Genomic DNA, 21525 nt, shown 5'->3' with positions numbered 1-21525 from the left:
ATAATGATGATGATGATGGAAGATTTCAACTACTCCCATTCAGGCTGAAAAAAATGCACGACAGAGCACAGTGTTGGGACTACATTTTAGATAGTATAGATATGTTTGCTTGTTTTAGCAATTAGCCTGATAAATAATGAGAGAATAAAAGCAAATCTTGCTCTAATGCTGAGCAGAAGTAGTTCAAGATTTAACTGTCACAAAGATGCTCTGTAATATTGCTCTTCAGTACTTAAAGGGGGCCTACAGGAAAGCTGGAGAGGGATTCTTTGTCAGGGAGTGTGGTGACAGGGCAAGGAGTAATGGCTTTAAATTAAAAGAGGGTAGGTTTAGATTAAATATAAGGCAGAAATTCTTAACTCTGAGGGTGGTGAGGCACTGGCACAGGTTGCCCAGAGAAGCTGTGGATGCCCCACCCCTGGAGGTGTTCAAGGCCAGGCTGGATGGGGCTTTGGGCAACCTGGTCTGGTGGGAGGTGTTCCTGCCCAGGGCAGGGGGGTTGGAACTGGGTGGTCTTTAAGGTCCCTTACAGCCCAAACCATTCTGGGATTCTATGATTTTATGAATATCAACTATATAATTTCAAATCCAGTATTGCTGTAGGAAGTGAATATCAAAGACCCTACCATAATACTTTTTTTCAAAAGTGGAACAGTATTAGAATCAGCAAATTAACAGGACAGTCAGGGTAAGCACTTTAGTGGCAAAATGAAGAATCCTTGTTACTTGATTAGAAGCTTAATATATATATATACATATATAAAAACAAATAAAAGAAATAGCTCAGCACAGTTAAAAAAATGAATGAAGAAAGCAGTGCCTTCTATAAATGTGTGTGGCGTTAGAAATAGCAACGTCCCTTCTATAAATGTGTACTCTGTGCACAAATAAAACAAATACAGCTAAGTGCTGAAAGGTTACTTGCAATGTCACAATAGGCAGCCAAGTATTTTAAAAGTCTGCTGGCTGAGAGGACAACAGGCCAGAAGCAGGAGCATCTACCAGCTTGTGGGGGGGGCAGTGCTTCAGTATCTTACCAGATCTTTCAGGAAAGGGAGGTGAATGGGCATGCAAATCTTACTGATGGTACAAAATTAGGGTAATTCAGGGTAATAAAAACGAAGGACTGTAAAGAATTGCAAAAGGATCTCAAAGTATTGATCCTTTGATGAAGCAACACATTAAATTCCCCACATCTATCAACGCATACTCCCACAAATTATCACCACATGCAAGGTAAGACCTATGGAGAAAAGCAAGCACCAGCAGCACACCAGCACAACGCCAGCCCTGCCCAGGGGAGACATGCTGGAGCCCTGGGGCTGGCTCAGGGCCATCAGCTCCTGTGAGGGAGATGTCGCGGGTGCAAAGAGGGGCTTAGCAATTACTGGGGAGGGAACACAGAATCCTACAGAAAGTATTACCCTGCTGCTGTGCATGCGTGTTGTACCCCTGTGTTTGACACACTGCAAGCAGGTTTGGTCAGCTCAGAGGTAGATGAGCCACAAAGAAGGGTGCGAAATGGGCCCTGCAAAGGGCTGTTAGACAGCTGAGGACTCCAGCTTAGAAAACATACAGTGAAGGGAAACAGAGTTGGCATTTATATGTGAACAGAAGAGAGGTTTTCACTGTGTTTAACAACACACAAACCAAGAGAAGCTAAGTGGTTTGAGCAGGAACAGCTGTTAGAAGAGACAGGAAGATGTTCTTCAGACAATGCATATTTCAACGCTAGAGCTCACCATCACAGGATGCTTCAGATGTGAAAAGCAGTAATGAGATAAATGATGAAAAGTTGGATGTTAAAACCTCATTTCTCTGTATGTGTGGAAAAGGATCCATCAAGGACTATTAAACAACAGTAGAAAAAAATCTCCAACATTTTTCTTGAAGTCCCTTAACTAGCCAGAAGGACACGCTGAGCATGCTACATGTGCCTTCCCTCATGTATTTTCTCTCAACGTCTGCTACTGGCTACTGTTGGAGACAGGGTAACAGCTTAGGTGGCCTTTTTCTTTGAGCCAAAATGGGCAATTTAATGAGCTTTATATATTTGGGTCTTAAGCAAAGAGGTACCTCAAACCCTCATGTGATGTCTTTTTTATTTATGCAGTAAATAATAATAATAATAATCACAGACATATCAGAGAAGAAGAAACATCTGAAAATATCTGAGAAATACTGTGAGCTTGCAGGTACTCAACATTCAAGAAAGGTATATGAATGAAAAATGTCCTTATTTTGACCTCGTTCCTGCCAGGAGGCAGAAGCAAATTGGAAGCTGCTGAGCAGCTCTCATTAATGAAATATTAGATTCCCTTGCTATTCATTTGCTGCTTAGCATTTTTTTCCTTTCCTGTACCTGTCTTGTGCGAGAGCAAGTTCCTTGTGAGATTTAGAAGCAGCTGTTGGAGTAGTTGAAAGAATTCAAGTTGCTGAAGTACAAACTCTGGAAAGGGATTAAGTGGGCTTATGGTTTAGGAAAGAAGTAGGTAAAAGTACGTAAGTCTTTGAAAGGGGAGGACTGGGTTGTTAGCAACAAGAGGTCCAAGGGAAGACGACAAAGGGATTATCCCACCAGCAATGCAGGCAGACCCTCTAAGAACACGTAACAAATGAACAAACTTGAGAAAGGATGCAAGTAAGCAACTGCAAAGCTGCCACAAGAAGAAGGAATGCAAAGGAAATGGCTTCACTGAGGCCACGTTTTTTTTTTTTCCAGGCTTATCACACACACACCCTGGATTTTTCAAGTACCCAGTTTCTGGACTGAAATTCTGTCCAGTTTTTTTGCCAGAGGCCAAAGCAAACAATCGCAACCGGCCTTAAAAATCAATGCCTCCACTTAATAAAAGCCATTTGTCTCTCTGGCACTGCCCCATGACATGAGAGTGAAGTGGCTGCTCAAACTTAATAACTGATGAGTATGGAACAAACACAAGCCTGCATTACTTCGGAGAGCACGAGAGTGGCCAGCAGAGTGCTTGCCTGCAGAGGGTTAAGTCAGATCTCAGATCGTGTGTGTGCACATGAAAAGGAGCTGAAGGCTTCTACTGCTGAGAGATAGGGGACTCGAAGCCTCAGTTGACCTGATGCCTCTGGCTTTATCTGACAACATCTACCTCATCCTATGGCTTTTGAGGTGCTTGAAAGTCTGATTATCGCTTCTCTCTGAGCAGCTTTACGACTCTGGTTGCAAGATGCCTGACACCACAGATGATCCAAAAGGAGCTGATGTGGTGTGGCAAAGTTTTTTTGTTGTTGTTGTTGTTGTTGTTGTTGTTGTTGTTGTTTTTTTTTCTGATGTACTACATTTCTGTTTCTAATGGTTAACCCTTTAGGCTGATTCCCTGAAGTAACACATATTAAGAAGCTTTTTTAAGAAGCCTCACGGCAGGACAGGGAGTTCACCCTTCACTTACGGCTCCTTCAGTTCATGTTCAAGCCACAGGAAGGTTTTGGGGAAGAGACCTCATTTGTGAGACTAATGCACTGCCTCCTTCCCCTCTTGTCTGGGCCATTTGAGGAGGAGGACAGTGAGATGTGCATCATTTCTGATTTTCTCTGGTCATCCTTCCCCCAAAACCTCTTTTTCAATAGTTCAATATATTCTTAAGTCTATTTTCAGTGACCTTCAATTACTGTCCACCTACTTTCATTTTGAAAGAATGGACACAAACAAGTTTTCTTGTATCGGTGATTCCCACCTGAATGATTGCTGGGCAAGAACTGAGAGAAGTAGAAAGATGTAGGAGTAATGGAATTGCCTCAGTTAAGATGGCTTGGGGTCCATCTTGCCCAACAAGAGCACTCAGCAGCAAATATACCAGAAGGATGTATCATTAGTGTAGATAGATAATAATATATTAATCTTCACCTCTTTTCAGGTCCCCTGACAGAAGCTGATTTAACGTGATACACAAATGGCAGTTCTGCTTGCAAAGGGATTTCACACCCGCTGTCTCTGTCTCTCATCCGCTGTCATGTAGGCACTCACACTGACCCATCAAGACAGAACAACTTTCAGGGCAAGCAGAAGGGAAAGAAGAGAGAGAAAAAGGAAAAATGAAAACAGGTCTTCAAGGGAGAACGTGCTTGACTACATGAATCACATATTGTCATTCAAAGTGGCCTTTTAATTAAAACCCACAAAGTGCATTGCTGTTTGTAGGTGTTTATTTGTTCAGAATATTGAATCCAGGATAATCCTCTCAGGCATTTGCAGAGGAATGACTGCGGAAGCCAGCGGCTCTAATCCACGAGGAAATTGTGCATGAATTAGTTCTGATTATCACGTATTTCACTTCTAAAAAGTATGGAGATGAGAAGTTACTCATTTGGGGTGGGGTAAATGAACCTGTTTTTCCAGTATCCAAGGGCCCATGTTGGGCCTTGAGGGGGTGCACAACAGAAAAGAGCTGTTGGGACACTGCAACTGGGGGCAATTTAAGCCTTTGCTCTTGCAAAATTGAGACTTGTGCACATACTTCAGAAAGTTCCAACTGAAAGGGTAGACAGCCTTCTAAAACAGAGATTTTTTTAGTGAGAGGACTGCCGTGATCCATTTGTTAAGTCCCTCACTGTTCACTTCTGCTCATGTTTTGCTTTGGTTTGTGCTGGAGGGAGGCAGCAAGGAGGAGGTTTTGCCCACCACACGGTGTCTTTCAGTTCAACTTCATTCATAAGAACACAATTTTCTATGCTTGGAGTTGATTTTCAAAGGCAACAGAAACCGGGTGCCTCCTTGTGTCCCCCTTCCCTTTGAGAAAATCTTCCTGGTTTTCCTCACAGAGTTCAGTGTGACACAGAAACTCTAATACCTAAGCAAAAAAAAATGTCACCTAGCTCCTTGCAATGACTCTCCTACCCGGCCATCCCCCCTGCACTTTGACTGCCAATCTCCACCTTCCCGAGCAGTGCCAGTAAGCTACATGATTGCACATTTTTACCTTTCCAATATAATTTTTTCATACTTTAAAAAGCTTGTTTTTGTTTGATGATCACTACAAGTGAAATGAACTACTGTCTTTGCACGTGAAGTCCTCTAACAGCTCTAGTTTTTGCATGAAGCTGGCCCAAGATCAGGTTGCCTCTAAAAAAATTCCTCCAAGCCCTCTCTCCAAAAGGAAACTGGTATTATGAAACTTGACATATGCCCTATAAACTTTTTCACAGATCTCATTGCCACAATGATCTTTCCTGCAAGAATATGCTCAAGGAAAATTAGTGTAAAATCCTTCATTATCTGTGATATGACTATCAAAGGCCAGTATTATTTACCAAATGCTTAAATGTAACACTTGACCTACAACATGAGAAGGGCAAATTCGGCTCATGATAGGCAGCCTTGATTAGCATATGAAAGCTCATACAAGATGGTATGTGAGATCCACTTGACAGTGAACCACTTTGCTGGCAATAATGCCCCTGTGGAACAAACAGGGATTGTTAGGTTCAATTACTGGTTAGTATCACAACAATACTCATTATGTGATTTTTTAAAGTGGGCCTTCTGGAGGTAAAGCACTTCATTTTAGCCAGGAGCTACTAGCTAATCTGAATTGAAAAGGTATTTCATAAGTATAGCTAATTTTAAGCACTGAAGCCATTCCTCTTAAGTCAAGTAGTTCCTTTGTGTCGATAGGTTTATTAACATACAGCCATTAACAGAGATGTATCTATATAATCAGAGCACCGAGATCAGAGTATTGACTCCAATCACTGTTTAAATCCAGCAGAGTATGCTGAAAACCAGGGAGCCATCCACCTTTCCACGTAGTTCTCCCAGGGCCAGATTTTGTGCTCAGCAAGGGCAGGTTGGAGCCCTGTCATTACGGAGGCATAGGAATATAGGCTGGGTCGTGGTGTTGTCACCCTCTCTTTTCACAGTGCTAAGGGCACTGTTGTTCAGAATGCAACGCCCTTGGCCTGATCTGCTAAGACATTCCTCATTTGTGGACTTGAAAGTACAGTTATGAACAGACACATGGAAATCGGTGAGAATGAATTCCCAGATTTGGTTGTGTACCATAATGTGCAGCTGAACCCATGTTCGGCGTTGAACACAGCAAAATGGAGCTCTACAATAATTAAAGAGAAACTCTTGCTGGCATTTCCATGTCTCATCACTTCAAAAGCATTCTTGCTTTATGACATTATTGCCTTATGACATTTTTTACACTTAAAAAAGCCTCCCAAATCTGTAGATCCTATCAAGTTAAATAAGAGTAACCTATTTGGCTGATACTTTAGAGGACATCTCCTACAAGTTGAAATCCTACAACTCAGCATCCAACTATCCAAAAATATCTTTAATTGGGTCACATTTCACTTCTACTAATCATACCATGAAAACACAAACTGATTCCTGAGTGAAGTGACTTGCTAACAAGGGGCTCGGATATGAGTCGGCAATTCACAATCTTTTCTTTATTTTTCATTTTGTCATGCCTTGTCTTTCTGCTGCAGCTTAGTGCAGACACAGTGTGAATTAAAGGCTACACAAGGCACCATTTGAATAGCCCGGGAATAATGAGCCAGATAAATGCTAGAAGTTTAATATACAAACCACATGTATGCATGCATTCAGTGATGATTCGGCACAAATGCAGAATGCTAGGACTCTTGCTTCAAAATAAAGAATCCAAGATCATTTTTAATTAGCAAAAATAACACTTTCTATAGTGATTTGTAGTGAAACATGCCCATTTCCCAGGCTTATTATTCTGGTTCCGATCCAAGAAAGCATTTAAGTACTTGTGTATTTTGAGCACTTGATTTAATCCCCACCACTATCTCCTTTCCAGAGTAAATCACAAAACAGTGTTGCTGCTCATTTATCTGAAATTTAAGGCCAGGCCAGAGCTGCTCTGCAAAATATAGAAGCTTGAAAATAAAGCATTGCAAACAACTGTCATGCGAGGCAATGCCAAGCATGAATGCCTGCTAACATCAAATTTATGTTCACTATAAGTTAATACAATAACCACATGTTTTGCAGAAGCCTGAAATATTGTTCTAACACCAGAAATATTGATGTGAATTCTAGTCGCCCCTACCTTTTACCAGTGTTTTCCAAGTTAGTGTAAGGCCATAGGGCTTAGAAAGCAGAGGGACAAACAACTAAATCCACTGACAGAATTTCCATAATGACAGCTCTCTTTCCCATAAGGTTTTCTAGTTTCTGGTAGGGCATTTCACAGAATCACAGAATAGTCTAGGTTGGAAGAGACCTCCAAGATCACCGAGTCCAACCTCCGACCTAACGCTAACAAGTCTTCCACTAAGACATATCCCTAAGCTCTACATCTAAACATCTTTTCAAGACCTCCAGGGATGGTGACTCAACCACTTCCCTGGGCAGCCTATTCCAGTGACTAACAACCCGTTCAGTAAAGAAGTTCTTCCTAATATCCAACCTAAACCTCCCCTGGCGCAACTTTAGCCCATTCCCCCTCGTCCTGTCACCAGGCACATGGGAGAATAGACCAACCGCCACCTCGCTACAGCCTCCTTTCAGGTACCTGTAGAGTGCAATAAGGTCACCCCTGAGCCTCCTCTTCTCCAGGCTGAACAGTCCCAGCTCCCTCAGCCGCTCCTCGTAAGACTTGGATGACCAAGTCTTTGATGACCAAGTCTTTGATTTGATGACCAAGAGTAGGTCCAGGAGCATTTTGTTGCAAAGAAAAAAACAATCCTGTGTGGTCTGGCTCAAATGGGTGACAGGAGATAGGACCTCTGTGATCAAGTCCCTGGGCTGCTCAATGTCATGTGTGAAACTGGATGTTCCGGGTTTCTTACAGATGCATTTAGTGATGGAAGAGAAAGACACAGAAAAGGTTCTGTGTTTAACCATGCTAATGAACCATTCTTTACCTCAGGTAGCCAATTAATCTACGAATCACAGTGGCAAAGTCCCGCAGACTACATTTGCTTCCAGCATGATTCTCTGTGCTTTCAGAAGGTGTTCCAGGCCTGGGTTTTGGCTTACTTAATCTGATAAAATGCATAAAGACTGCCACATAAGATTGCATAAGGAGAGTGGTAGGTTGAAAGAGGGACTTGGTTCCTTCATCACCTCCACAGATTTCATTTTTCTTGTGAACCCTTGAATTTTCATCATTCTTCAACCTTCCCTACTGTTCCCAGCACAGGTATAAAACTTTGCATTTGGATTATGTCAACAACTCACAACAAAATGTAGACACTACAGGTGGGTTTCACATGGGAAAGCCATCACAAATTCTAATTTAGCTTCCTGATCACCCTAGACCTCCTCAGTAGCCACCGAGGAAAGGAGGGCTGCTCCAAATGGCAGGTCAGAGAGCAGGGCTCTGAAAGCCCCCATAGGTAGGGAGAATATTTCCTTCTGTTGATTTTCTGAGGAATCTGTCTCTCACGTCAGTTAAATGTCTATGTTTAAGCTTGTTGAAACATATGTTCCATTTTAGGTAAAAATTAGCTCAGTTTTAAAGCACCAATTCAGGCTGATATAAATTTAACTCTGATATACTCAGTATGGCACATCTGCCCAGCTTTAAACTAGGAACAGGCATCTGTCAATCCAAATTAGGATTTCATCAGTAAATATTTGCTCCTATGATTTATCCTCAACAGGGGCTTGTCTTTACTGCTGTCCCCATGTGGGGTTTGTTCCTCACGGGGCTGTCAGCCCCACACAGAGAGCTGCCACTGCAGTGAGATGGTGCATCTCAGCAGGGCTTGCCAGAAAGCGTGGTCACTGCTCCCTCTTAGTGAGGGGCACACGCCAGGGGACATGAAATCAGAGTCCCTCCTATGGGAGGAATTTCATCAGTTCATCAGATGCCCTAGGAACCCAAGGGCATCTTGGTGGCTTGCCATCTTTCCCCGCCCTAGGATCAGATAGGTGCTCAAACTTTGGTCCCAAACATCTCAGATTTAACTTATTCCACTCTTTAACAGGTCTTACCACTCTTTAACAGGTCTTAATCTATACCAAAGTACTGCTAGTCCTACAGGCACCCACTTACAGGAGCTGTGCTTTGATGGGACTCTAAGAGCTATGTGGAAAAGCAAGGTTTGCTCTAAGTCCTAAATCCTCCTCCATGAGCCCATTATGCATTTATTTGTCCATCACAAAACTATATATCAATATACAGTTTTTTTAGATTTTATATCTATCTGGATGGATGTATGTGTTGTTTTTTTTTATGCCAAGCCCCGAGACCCATTCCTCCAGATGCAGGCACTGATCCCTGCTAGGAGTATTGCATCCACAGCTGCATGTGTGCTGGGTGGGCTTTCAGTGCTCAGGGCCAGGGCATCCCAGCAGCTCTGAGAAGTCTCCCAGAAGAGGGTCCTGTGATGGCCTCCAAGAGAACTGCTCTGAGTTCAGCCTTTGGCTCCAGAGAGCCACACAAGGCTGCCTGCTGCTCAGGGACATGCAGTAACAGAACATTTTCTGTGCTGGGTCCACAAAGAGATAAATACCTATGGACTTCATGCATCCAAATGGTTTTGAGGATGGCTTCTGTCAAAAAAAAATGCCCCTCAGTACCACTTGTTAGGTACTTTCACTGATTTCCACACCCTCAGCCTGAACTTCAGGGACGTCAGCGGAGCTGATGCAGTTTGCACCAGCAGATTATCCTGACGTTTGTTGGCCATCTGCCTAAATAACTTTTCAGTTGTACAGAAATCTGTTCTAAGGACTGGCATAAGAGGAAGAGAAAGCTCTTCTGAGCAAGGCACCAGTGCCATAGACTCAATCCAAATGCATGCACTCAACATCCCTCTCAATAAAAGTGTTCCCAATTCCATGGCAAAAAAAAAAAATCCCTGTGATCTGCATGGTTCTCCTCCCTTGAAATGCATGCAGGACTCCCATGTTATATGTAAAGACATACCTAAGGTGTGTAAAGAGATAAAGAGACCACTGCCCAAGTCCTGCTTTGCTCTTATATTTTTTCTGCTAGAACAAATTCAAGCCTGAGAAACAGACGCCCTTTGGGTCCGGACTCTGTTAGTGCTGAGTGAGTTGCTTCTGGGCCCTGGACTTGTTGGAGCCCCTCTGATTTTTGTTGGATGCGGAGGATTAGTTCCAGAGCACACTGCATTCCTGTATTAATGTGTTACATCTCTCTTTCACCAGCTTACGGGTGAGGTCACCCAGTGCCAAAAACCTGGGCTTATGCTTGCAGAGACCTTGGTGGATACATAAGAAATATAAGAAATATAGGTGGATGTATAGGTACATATATAGGAAAACACGTAAGCAAATTGTCCACGCACAGGTGATATTTAGCTTTTGATCCTAAATGATGCAAAAGGAGCAGATCATCTGACACCCAAATCTGAATTTTCATTGAGTCAGTGTTCTGGCCACCTGCTCTGTTTCAGAAAGGCTGAAGGTGCCCTACAGTTCTTAAGCAAGAAAACTCTCTTGCATATGCTCCGAGTCCCACATTTACAGCCTTATTTTGGAAAATAAATCTGATACTCCAGGAGTTTGGCTTTCCTGGTTTCTGCATCTTGGTATGTTCCACCATACGGAGGTGACCAGTGAAAGAGGTGATACTTCTTCATAAGAAAGGATGGCTATTTTTGCCCTCCTGCTGAGTGTTTTACACAGAGCACCTGCAAATGAGATGCTCTGCAACTATTTCAGTTAACTGTGCCATTTAGTGAGTGGTCATATGTGGGCCTGGCCCTATCTAGAAGAATTTCTCTGTGTTTTCTTTATGTTAAACTCTTTTTCAGGGCCTAGCTTCAGTGATGAATTGGTGATCTACCTGCACACTGCACTCATCTCATTCGCCTGCACTCACTGCTGCCTGTGCAAGGCATGGCAAGGCTGTTTCTGTGAGGCTGAGACTTCTTGTGGCCCCAGCAGCCTGCCCCTCTTTGCAAACACTCAGTGGATGCAGCACAGAGCCCCCATCGTGTTCCTCGCCCTTCACATTGCCAGATTGAGATTTCTCATTGGCTCCACAGGTACTTTTCCCTACTGAGAACAATTCATCCTCATGTCACTTTTCTGATATAAAGCAAAGGTAACTCAAGACAAAGATGTGTGTCAAGTAAGTCCCCTTTGTAGTAGCTGCCTGGAGGTGCTTCTGCAAACACTGCTGGAGAAACAGTATGTGCTGTTCTGCAGCATGATGCAAGACTCATTTGTTGCACCTACAAAATGTCCTTACGATGGTGTGAAATTGAGTGTGAACAAGCAATTGGATCACATTTCATCAAACATAATTAATCCAAAACAGAGCAACAGAAATGCTCCTTTATTCTTGCCTAGGGGTTGATGATATAAACACAGAGCACCCCTGAATCAAAAAAGTGACTAAGCGGATGCTCACCTGTCTGTGAATTCTTTTATAATGCAAAAATGGCTTTTATCTCTCATGGTCTGTTTATGAGCACTCATCAGCGTGCTGCCTGAGTGCTTTGATAAATGGCAATAAATATATTTAGCGTATGTTTGGTTCATTAAAAAATCTATCTACTTCATGTAATTTGGAAACAAAGGAGGAATCGTAGAAAAATGCAACATTTACGAATGCCTGCTGTGCAAATCTGGATTGTAACTAGTTCTTTGACTAGAATCTCCAAAAACAGGAAAGAAAATAAAAGGAAAAAATAATTTATAAAAAGAGCTCAGATTGCAAGATCTGCCCTATGAAGAGTGTGCCTTTTACCTAGTGGTGGTACACAGAGTCTCCTTTATCCCTGCAAAACATCATGCAGGAAGGACTCAAAATAAAGTGGTTGAATTTGTTCCAGAAGTGGCCCAGTGGAGAGGAGGGGAAGAACAAGAACCTCTCTGCAGCTTGTCCAGAGGAGCCTGATGGGATCTTTAGATCACAAACAGACACATCCCCACCTCAGCCAGCAGAACAGGCAGATGAAGCGCAGAGCAGGAGACGTGAGCACTGAAAATACAGCGGTGCAGGGTGTCAGTGCTTCTGTCCCCAGGCATCTCCTGGCCGTGGCAGGCAGTGAGTCCTGGAAGCAGCACTGTAACCCCGATGCCTCCTCTCTCTGCAGCACAGACAATGGCGACTGGTCTGGTCCAGACCACAGACCAGATTTAGAGATGAATAACATAAACATGTTAGAACTGTTTACTTTATATAGGCGAAGGGGCCCACTTATTCTTTACTCTAAGAAAGGCACACTGAGGGTAAGAAATCTAGGCTTTTAAAACACATTCAAGGATTTAGACTCCAAGCAGCAGATGTTGAAGGCTGAACATGAGAAACAAACCAAAACCTCCTTCCCAACCCAGACTATCCAGCCAACAGAGATCCTTTGCAGATTCCAACAGCTTTTTGATTTTCTTACCCTTGCATATTCAATGCATTGCCAGTTTTAAATGAATGCTGTATTTTTAAATCCAGGGAATTGTCTTGCAAGTGTGTGTTTGTGTTTTGAAATACCTGTATTTCTCCTGGCCCCGGCCTTCACTTGCAATGCAGATGCACCATGGCTGATGATTTTATGCACATGATTTTAACATGCTGCAGCTGAGATGGTGCCTGTTTTTCCCCATTTTCTGTTTGAGACTTTCTTGACTTGTGCTCTCAGTCAAGAAAGAATTCAGAAAACAAATACAGGCCTCAAAGACTTCTCACATTAGGCTGGCACACACCTTGGTTTCCATAGCCCCGAAGGAAGCAGGCATTGTTATCACCAGCGTCACATCGGGCCAGCCCAAATGACCAGGAGCACATCTACAGCCAGGTCAACAGGAAAGCAGCTTTCAGCAAGAGTCCAAAACTTCAGTCCAAACCTGAAGCTGTGCCCCTGCCCTGAGGGTCATTAGCTGTGCCTTTGAAACACCCAAGGAAAAGTTCAAGTAACATTTTCTTTTCGGGGCTGCACCCCTGCTTTTGGACTTGTGTCACTGAAAGCAGAATCTAGCCTTGAGATGGTCTGCAAGGGAGGGAACAATGCTGCAATAACACAGCCAAGCTTGCTGCCCTGGCAATGAATGTTTATCTCGCGCAGCTCTCTCAGTGAGCAATGTTTAAATAAATAAATACTGCAGGGCAGTTGCTGTTAGTGCAATTGTTGGGCTTTATTCTTGTGGAAGCTTTTTATCATAATAGTGCAGCAGAAGTACAGTGTGTTTGCAAGTCATGTTTGAGCCAGGGCACAAGAGCACATAAAGTCAGTTAATAAATAATGGACTCTGTGCATGTGCTTTTCACAATGTGGCTTAAAAAATCAACCCCTTCAAAGTACAATAATATGCAAGTGCTATTAAAACAAAACAAAACTAAACAACAAAACAAAACAAATGGATTTAGTTTCTAGTGCCTGGGAATGGCAGGAGAGAGCGGGAACCCAGCAAGTGTGAAGGCAGCTGCAACAGTGCCTCTGTTGCACAGCAACTCTCCTTCATGTTCTTCCATTTCATCGAAGCATGGGTAGTGATGATGATGATGCTTACTCATGAACTATGATGCTCATGAACTATGACGCCTTATATTTTGTAACTATATCTACAGACTGTTATACAGTCAGGGGGGCAGAGCCTCAACTGGACTCAGGCACGCTGCCATTTCGTGGATTTAATGGTGTTTTACTGTGCAGAGGTCGAGACTTCATCATTACCTTGGGTTTATGGGATAGCAGCAGCAAATGCCTACATCTTCACCTTCCCATGTAACAACACAACAGAACATGAAGAGGAAAAATATGCAGGAGCCCTGTAACTTTGCTGTACAAAGCTCACACCAGTTTCTGACTTCACTGAAGGTGAACAGTTAATTTCACTGAACTGAAGGGAGATAAGACCATTGACCTTAAATGGGCAGGACCTCTTCCCAAAATGTACACCTCAGGCCCACAAGGACAGTCTGTGACAATACCGATGTGTATTAGCAGAAAACACTGTCATCCCAGCACTTAATTCACTTTTAAATAAGTAATTACAAAGAATTAGAAAGAAATTAAATACTTACTTGGTCCAAGACCTATGGAAAAGGCAGCAACATAAACAAGCAGGCTGGCCAGCGAGAGCCATTTCAGGACAACGGGAACCTCCCCACTTTCTGTGTGAGACCCCATCATGCTTTTGTCTCCTGCCAGGGTAGTCCTGTTCAGTTCTCCTGTCCTGGCGACATCAGGGTTTCTGTGTGTGTCAAAGGAGAGTCTTTCTGGTGAAGCCATACTAGCAAAGAGGTCCTTGAGACTCCCATTGGTGACACCAGTGAGGTTTCCTGGTCTCTGGAGATAGGAATCCTCCGGAGACTGGCTTCTACAGACATTGGTGAAGTTCACGTGTATGTTATGGTTCACTAAGCCCATAGTGACCAGCGATACTGCCATAACAGAAGAGCCAATACAGAGAAAAGTTTTACTTCCAACTTGATCCACAAAAAATGTGGCTGGGACTGTGCTGACCACTTTAACCACTCCAACTCCAGTAGAAGCCAAACTGGCGGCTTCATTGCTCTCGAACCCAACTGACTTCAAAACAGTTGATGCATAAAATAAAATGTTGGGTTGCCCAGTTGTTTGTACAAAAAAGACTAGTGTGAGCCCTACCAACATTCGGGCCCTCATGTTGTTCTTTGAACGAAACAGGTCCAAGAAACTATACTGATGTTCGTCTTTCAGAGAAGACTTGATCAAAGTGAGTTCTTTAGTAGCATCTGAAGTTTCTCGTAGTCTCTCCAGTATTTTTCTTGCGGCTTCATCATTATTTTTCATGACAAGAAACCGAGGACTTGGCGGAAGAAAATACATGGCAATAGCCTGCAAGGCACCTAATGGAATCACAAGGCCAAACATATACTTCCAGCCGTGAGATACACTGGCAAATGCGTAGTTTGAAATATAGGCAAAGAGAATGCCTATCACAATCATGAGTTCATTCAATGATACGAGAAGGCCTCTTCTGTGCTGTGGGGCAATCTCAGCAATATATACACATGTTGCGATTGATGATAATGATATGGAAATACCTATGGCAATCCGTCCCACAATAAGTATCCCATATGATTCATAGGGCAGTAGAATCAGACTTCCCAACACAAGTAAAGAAGATGCAATAATTATTGCAAACCTCCTTCCAAATCGGTCTATCAGAAATCCACCAGTAAGGGATGCAAATAAGGCGCCAAAAAGAAGGGAACTTACAACAATTTCCTGCTCTTTACAAGAGAGTGTTAATATGCTGCTCATCTGAAGAAGAGCTCCAGAGATAAGGCCTAACTCATAACCCATCAGAAGTCCACTTACAGCAGCAATGGCAGAAGATAGAAATGTAAATGTTCCACAGCCTGAAATAAGAGAAAAAAAAATAATTGATAGTGTGATTTCTGCAACATTCTGACAATCAGTAATAAATTTTTTTGGTATACCAGTCCTAAAAATGTTTCATTACTTTTAGGCAGAAGTTAGGTACATAAAAACCCAGCAGCAGTGGCTATATACAATGCTGTTTTTGAAAAAGTAGATATATATATATATATTTATTTATTTATATTTATTTTATATTTATTTATTTTATTTATATATATATATATATATATATATTTATTATTATTATTATTATTAGCATTTAAATATATAATTTTTAGTTCATGTAATTACATATCATAATAATTAATGCTTTTAGGTTCCTCATCTTCCTGAACAGAAGTCAATAAGATTTTGGTTGGGCCCTAAATAATTAAATCTCCTGATGCAGAATATTATTGCAAAAGGCAACATTGACAGTGTAACCTTCTGGTAAGAAAGCAATTTTTGCTTTGAGGCATTCTCAGGGTTTTTCATGTAATGAGTTGAGGGACTCTTGTCCACCCAGCCAGTCTACTATGGGCAATGAAAGCAATAATTTTCCAGCCAAATTGCTTCAACCTTGATTTCAATCAGGAGTATGATAACCCCTCACTACTTACTAATTCCTTTGCTTCATCTGAAGATGCCATGATGGCTGCTGTTACCAGTGATTTATTTTTCTTTGCCATATGAAAACCTATGCACTGACAAACAGGCTGATCCAGACAGCCAAGATATTTGAGGGAAACAAATCTTTGAGGAACAAATTTCTGAACTATCTGGGCTTTGCTCATCACTAATCTCAGATATTTTTGGAATATCAGGATCAGATATTTTGCATAGTTTAGGTCAGCCACAATGTCAGGAATAAAAAACAGATGGTGAAAACCTAAACCAAATGGAGATTATATGCCTTTGAACGTCCACTTTAAAATAAACTCATTTTATGCAACTATGATTCATTGTTTATTGTTACAAGATAGATTTAACTGATCTTGCTCTACTAACTGTGAAGCCTTTTGCACCCTAAACTTTGAGGACTATTTTCGTTTGTTATTGTTGGTCTTGTTCATTCTTCCAGTGTGATTTTCCTCTCACCATGATGTTGGCTATGACACAGCTAGGAAAAGAGTAAACTGACTTCTGATTTCCTGCTTAGCTGGAGAGATAGCATGTGTCTGAGGAGAGGGAGCTTTTGCAGCATAACAGAGTCCATATTTCAGTCAATTCTCCTGCAGCAAGTACTTTCCAGCTTGGCTGGAAAGTGGTATACAGCCCAATAGAAAATTAGGCATAGACTGTTTATTTTTAGCTTATTTTTCTAAGGCATTAAGGCCCTCTGACTGCCTGAAAGTACTTTGCCAGTAACTTTGAGCACATTGGCGAGGATCAGTCCCATTTAAGAGAGGATATTACATTTCTGAAGAAAGTCAGCGAGGGGAGGCGGAGAGCGGCCTAGCAGGATATCTGTACTACTAAAACAAACAATGCCCCGACCCTGGAAGGGGGCCATGTATCCAACTGCATTGTTGGCATGGTTTCTGGCATGATTTTGCCCTGCGCCACCTCACACTCTGCTGACAATTCCCGGACATAGCCTGGCTGGTGGCACGAGGCCACCATCACACCCCGCAGCCAGCCCACAGGAGGCCAGGTTATTTCAGAGGGTAGCAGAGCTTAGCTGTGTGGGCATAAGCTGTGCCTCCAGGGCGAGGGGATATGTGTAAGCCCATTAAAGACGGGTATTGCCTATCAGCTCTCCTGCTTGACCCTCGGTTTACTCTCTTTGAGCCAGGCAGCCCCATGTTAAGCACCCCCAGCACGCCTCAGCCCTCGCTGCCCCTGTGCTCAGCTGGCGGGCAGGGCACAGATGGCAGGAGACCTGTGAAAGACACATGGTTGTGTATGTGCATGAACATGACCCTTGTTTTAAAAAAAGGTTAGTACGTGGGTTATGGCAAGGTACACATGCCATATTTGTTTTATCATTCCAAAAACTAATTCTCTCTCCCCTTTCTGTTTTTGACTTGCCTGCTTGCTGTGTATTACTAGCTCTGGAAAATGTACCCTTCCAATAAACCCTGTCCAAAAATCAGGGCTGATGATACAACACTGTCATATTAGTTTTATCACAGAGCTCTGCCCAGACTACGGCTCTGTGTTGATACCAGTGCTTGCTTGGATACCCCTGTATTTTCATCATTGACCCACTTAACCTAATATTTTGGATTCATCTGTACATTATGAAGCCAAAAGAGACCATTGTAGTCAACTGGTCTGATACTCATGAACAGCCCTACATAGCCCTTTGGACACATTTAAATGTCTTTTTATTTGAAATAGGTCATTAAAAATATTAAGCTTTGATTTAGAAAATGCTAGTGGTTGAAAACCAATGACTTTAAATTGTACATTGTCCCAATGGTTAATTGCTTTTATTTCAAACTATCTATAATTTATTTCTAGACCTAATTTCTGCATCTTTGACTTCCAGCCATCAGATCTCACTCTCCATTTGCCTGCGTGTAGCTTTGTTCACTGAGTACAGAATTATAGCCTGTCATCAAGTCATCGCACAGATGTCTCCTGGATAAGCTACTTAGCCTGTGAGTCTTTACAAGTTTACCAGTCCCTTAAGTATTCAAAGCTCTGTTCTCTGAACTCTCTCCAGATTATCAATTTTAATAAATTGGGAACTGGACCTAGAGCTGCTGTAGTGGCTGCACAATGCCAAGTGGGAGTTTTCCATTCTTGTCCTGCTCCTGGTGGAGATTTTGCTCTGTACCAATCAAATGATTGTCAGAGCAGTGTACAGGAGCTTACTTTCAGCTAGTTACTCTCCAAGACAACCCGTTTCTTCTATGACCAAGTTCTTTCCAAGGCACTCAGTGTGTTTTCTTTGGATATGGCCTAACCTTTTACATTCTAACCAGGAATGAAAATTACGTTTCATTTGGCTGTGTTAAAACACATAGGGCGTGTTCAAGTTCCCTAACTGAGAGAAAGGCAGCATCTCTAGATTTTTTCGGTAGCCATTTCCAAAATTAGGCACTTATAGATATTTGAAATGGGTCAGATGCTTATTTCTCTCCATTGACTATAAAAGGAATCTGTGTTGCTTGCTCAGATGCAGATGTCTAAAGTTAGCTGAGAGGAACCCCAGACATGATATTCACTTGCAGTCAACAGGCCAAGCCATCCTAAGTTCATTCAACCAGTAATATATCTCATTTATTATTCACCTACTACCTTTATCACCCACAAATCTTCTAGGTAACTGAGAAAAATGTTAAGTAACAGAGGGACAAAAACCAAGTTTAAGGATCTCCAGCAGAAACACAGCAGCCTGGGCAGTGTCTCCTATTTATATTCTGAGCTCTGTGTCCTGCACAGCTTTTAATTCTTTAAATGTGCAACCGCCAGTTTGGTATGGTTCCAATTTCTTACTCAAAATGACAGTGCCAATTCAAAGATCTTAAAGGAGTCTGCGACCAGCACTGTTCTTTACAACCCAGACTTTCCTCTCCCCAGCCCATGGTCCTCAGAGCAATGCAATGGAGGTGATTATTTTTAATCAGAGAGACTGTACAAGCTGGCGGTGGAGCTTGGATACCTAGAATTTGCTAGGGAAGCACTCAAGGACATATATACTTTTTGCATCTCCAGGTGCAGCAGCTTGACAAATGTCTTCATTTTTTACTGGATCCACTGGTACCCTTGTTGGTCTGCTGGTGACACATGCCCACAGTGGTATAGAAGTAGCTGTGGGCTATATCTAAAGCAGACCCCTGAGTGGAAAACAGGTTCTGATATAATACAGAGGGAGACGGATTTTCTTCCTGCAATGGTGGCAACAGACTCAGCAGCTAACTTGTCATTCCCAGGCATTATTCTGCTGAGAAACATTCGTATATCACTAGGAGGTTTTGCTGTAACTGGTGTACCTGGGACCTGCCTGTTCAAAACTGCCTGCTAGGATAAGCCCTGAAAACTCTGCTCAGTTTTACTTTGTGGTCTTCCTCCAGACAAAGTTCTCTTTGACTTCAGCATACGTTTTGCTTTAACAATTCAAGATAAAGCATGCTGCAGTAGTTGTACCCACAGTCCTTTTAAGTGTCATTTTTAATGATGTTACTGGCAGTTCTTATGCATTAAAAAAAAAAAATCTTAAAATGTATATTCCTCTTATTTTTATGAGATGCCTGCAAAATACATGGCAGTGTGCAACCCAAGGGAACAAACAATTTTAATGATGGCTTCCAGAGAAATTTCTCCTTCTGCCTGCAACAAACCCCATGGCTAACGAGTGCATGGCTGGTATGTGACAAGTGATTGGAAAGTCTATTATTTAGTTTCTCCATGTAAACAAAATGGTTTTTCATAACTGTTACTTAGGTCAAAAGCAGCACGACTTGGCAAACAAACTTATCTTCAAGAACATTTGCTGGAAATGTTTATTCTTTGTTCCTGAAAAGGAGAGCAAGAGCAGTTGCAGTATAGCAGTGTAGTGCTGATGGGACTGGATTGGGCCAAGCTAGTAAGGGTATGCTCCTTTCTATTTATTTTCAAGAACGTATTTGGAAAAATGCAGCCTTTCTGAAGGTGAAATACCTGGTCTGCACATGCGCTTCATGGGCATTACGGATAAATGATCTGTGCCAGGAAAGATTTGCAAGCAGTTTAACTGGGAAACAATGCTCTTTCCCCCTTTCATGTGCAGAAGAGCTGTGAGAGGTGTCTGCTCTTTTCAAAACCTCATGACAGCACGGTGCTCCACATTAGTCCAGATACTAAAGTTTCTTTGGTGCACTTTTCCCTTCCCTCCTTCAAGAGAACATGAAGTATGTACATAGAAAAATGCACTGGGTTGGAGCAGGGGGAGATTACTTCTTTATGTAATCTGTGTAAATGCATCTATTTTACGAGGAGGGGAATTCACAATCTCTTCCTACATGGTGCCTTCTTCTGTTGACTTCAGTGTAATTTGAGGTGAGAAATTTCTCAAGTTGGGATGGAGGACATTGTCTTTCAGGAAGAGAGAAGATGGTTTTTAAGTCCTTGGGGATTCTTTAATATATTTAGATATTTGGAAGGTGAAATCAAGCTCTGTCAATCCTTGGTTAATAAGCACAGGTGAAAAATAACGATGAGTTGGGTTCATTGCACAGATTTGAATCTACAACATTATCCCATTTTCAAAATAGCTCTTTGACAAACATGACTCCTGCCATCCAAGTATGAAAGGCCAAACCAAAGCAAACATTTGGTAAACTGAGCTAAAAAAAAAAAAAAAAAAAAAAAAAGGCAGAAGGAAACTAATGTATCACACATTCTCATACGTCTCAATTCCTGCAATGGTAGGAGGTATTGTGTACTTTATGTACCATAAATCTGATTAATGTTTTGTGTAATACTGAGATTTCATGAACAAAAATGTCCTGTAATTGATGGAAAGATAGGGCAATGCAGAGCCTGGGCAGACCCAGCCAGGCCACCTCTCCACCTCTCAGTGCTCTGCCATGCATTTTCATTATGTCAACAGGCAGCCAGGACCTTCATTACATTAAATGGTTTCCAGGCTTTGTTTTGTTATTTTGCAGTAAGAATCAACAACTTTTAATTCCTAGCAATGTGACTATGAATTTCTCAGGTTACGCTTTAATGTCTGAGGGTAAGGCCAAGTGTGTAACTTGCACATACTCTTCTAATCGTAGCCGTTGCACTGCAGTCGCTTCACTGCCTGTTTATTGTAACTGCCGTGCTTCCCTTTGATAACGCCATCCTGTAGCAATCTGCATTGCTCCCCCATGCCCGTAGGTAGTGTTAAATATGTCTGCACACCAACTGCCTTTCTGTTCTTCATTAACCTCTGCTTCCTCTGCTCCAGGTGTCAGCAGATGTTTCTGGACTGATCGTTACTGTACTCCGACAAAGGATTTGTGCCTGTGCTATCTAGGCATGCACTGGTTAGTCAGTTCATTCATTTTTACGTGAACAAAACTCGCTCAGGACATCATAGTCATTTCTGGCTTGCAACGGTGCTTTTCTGTTTGGGCACAGCTATCTTGTGGGTGAGAAACATCACATCTGTGTGTCATTTTCATTTGATCTTATTGCCAGTAGAAAGGACTTGAGATGTAAAACCACACTGTAACTTAAAAACGCTGGCTGGGGGTGACAGCAAAGGTGAAGAGAGATGAAATCTCGCTTCAGCACTCAAAAATCATTTGAGAATAAATTCTGCAGTTG

The 21525-nt window shown here is 42.2% G+C and overlaps 1 protein-coding gene across 1 annotated transcript in view; it reads right to left on the bottom strand.

The window, feature by feature from the left end:
* Positions 1-21525, bottom strand: part of SLC2A12 (solute carrier family 2 member 12) — a 29182-nt gene that overhangs the window by 6833 nt on the left and 824 nt on the right. Inside the window, exon 2 of the mRNA XM_035322451.1 lies at positions 13953-15275. Coding sequence (XP_035178342.1) covers positions 13953-15275 — 1323 coding nt within the window. The remainder of the gene's footprint in view (positions 1-13952; positions 15276-21525) is intronic.

The sequence above is a fragment of the Oxyura jamaicensis genome, chromosome 3 (assembly GCF_011077185.1).
Source record: "Oxyura jamaicensis isolate SHBP4307 breed ruddy duck chromosome 3, BPBGC_Ojam_1.0, whole genome shotgun sequence".
NCBI classification, from domain to species: domain Eukaryota; kingdom Metazoa; phylum Chordata; class Aves; order Anseriformes; family Anatidae; genus Oxyura; species Oxyura jamaicensis.
Note: the sequence above shows the minus strand (reverse complement) of the source record. Positions and strands in the feature narration are given on the sequence as shown.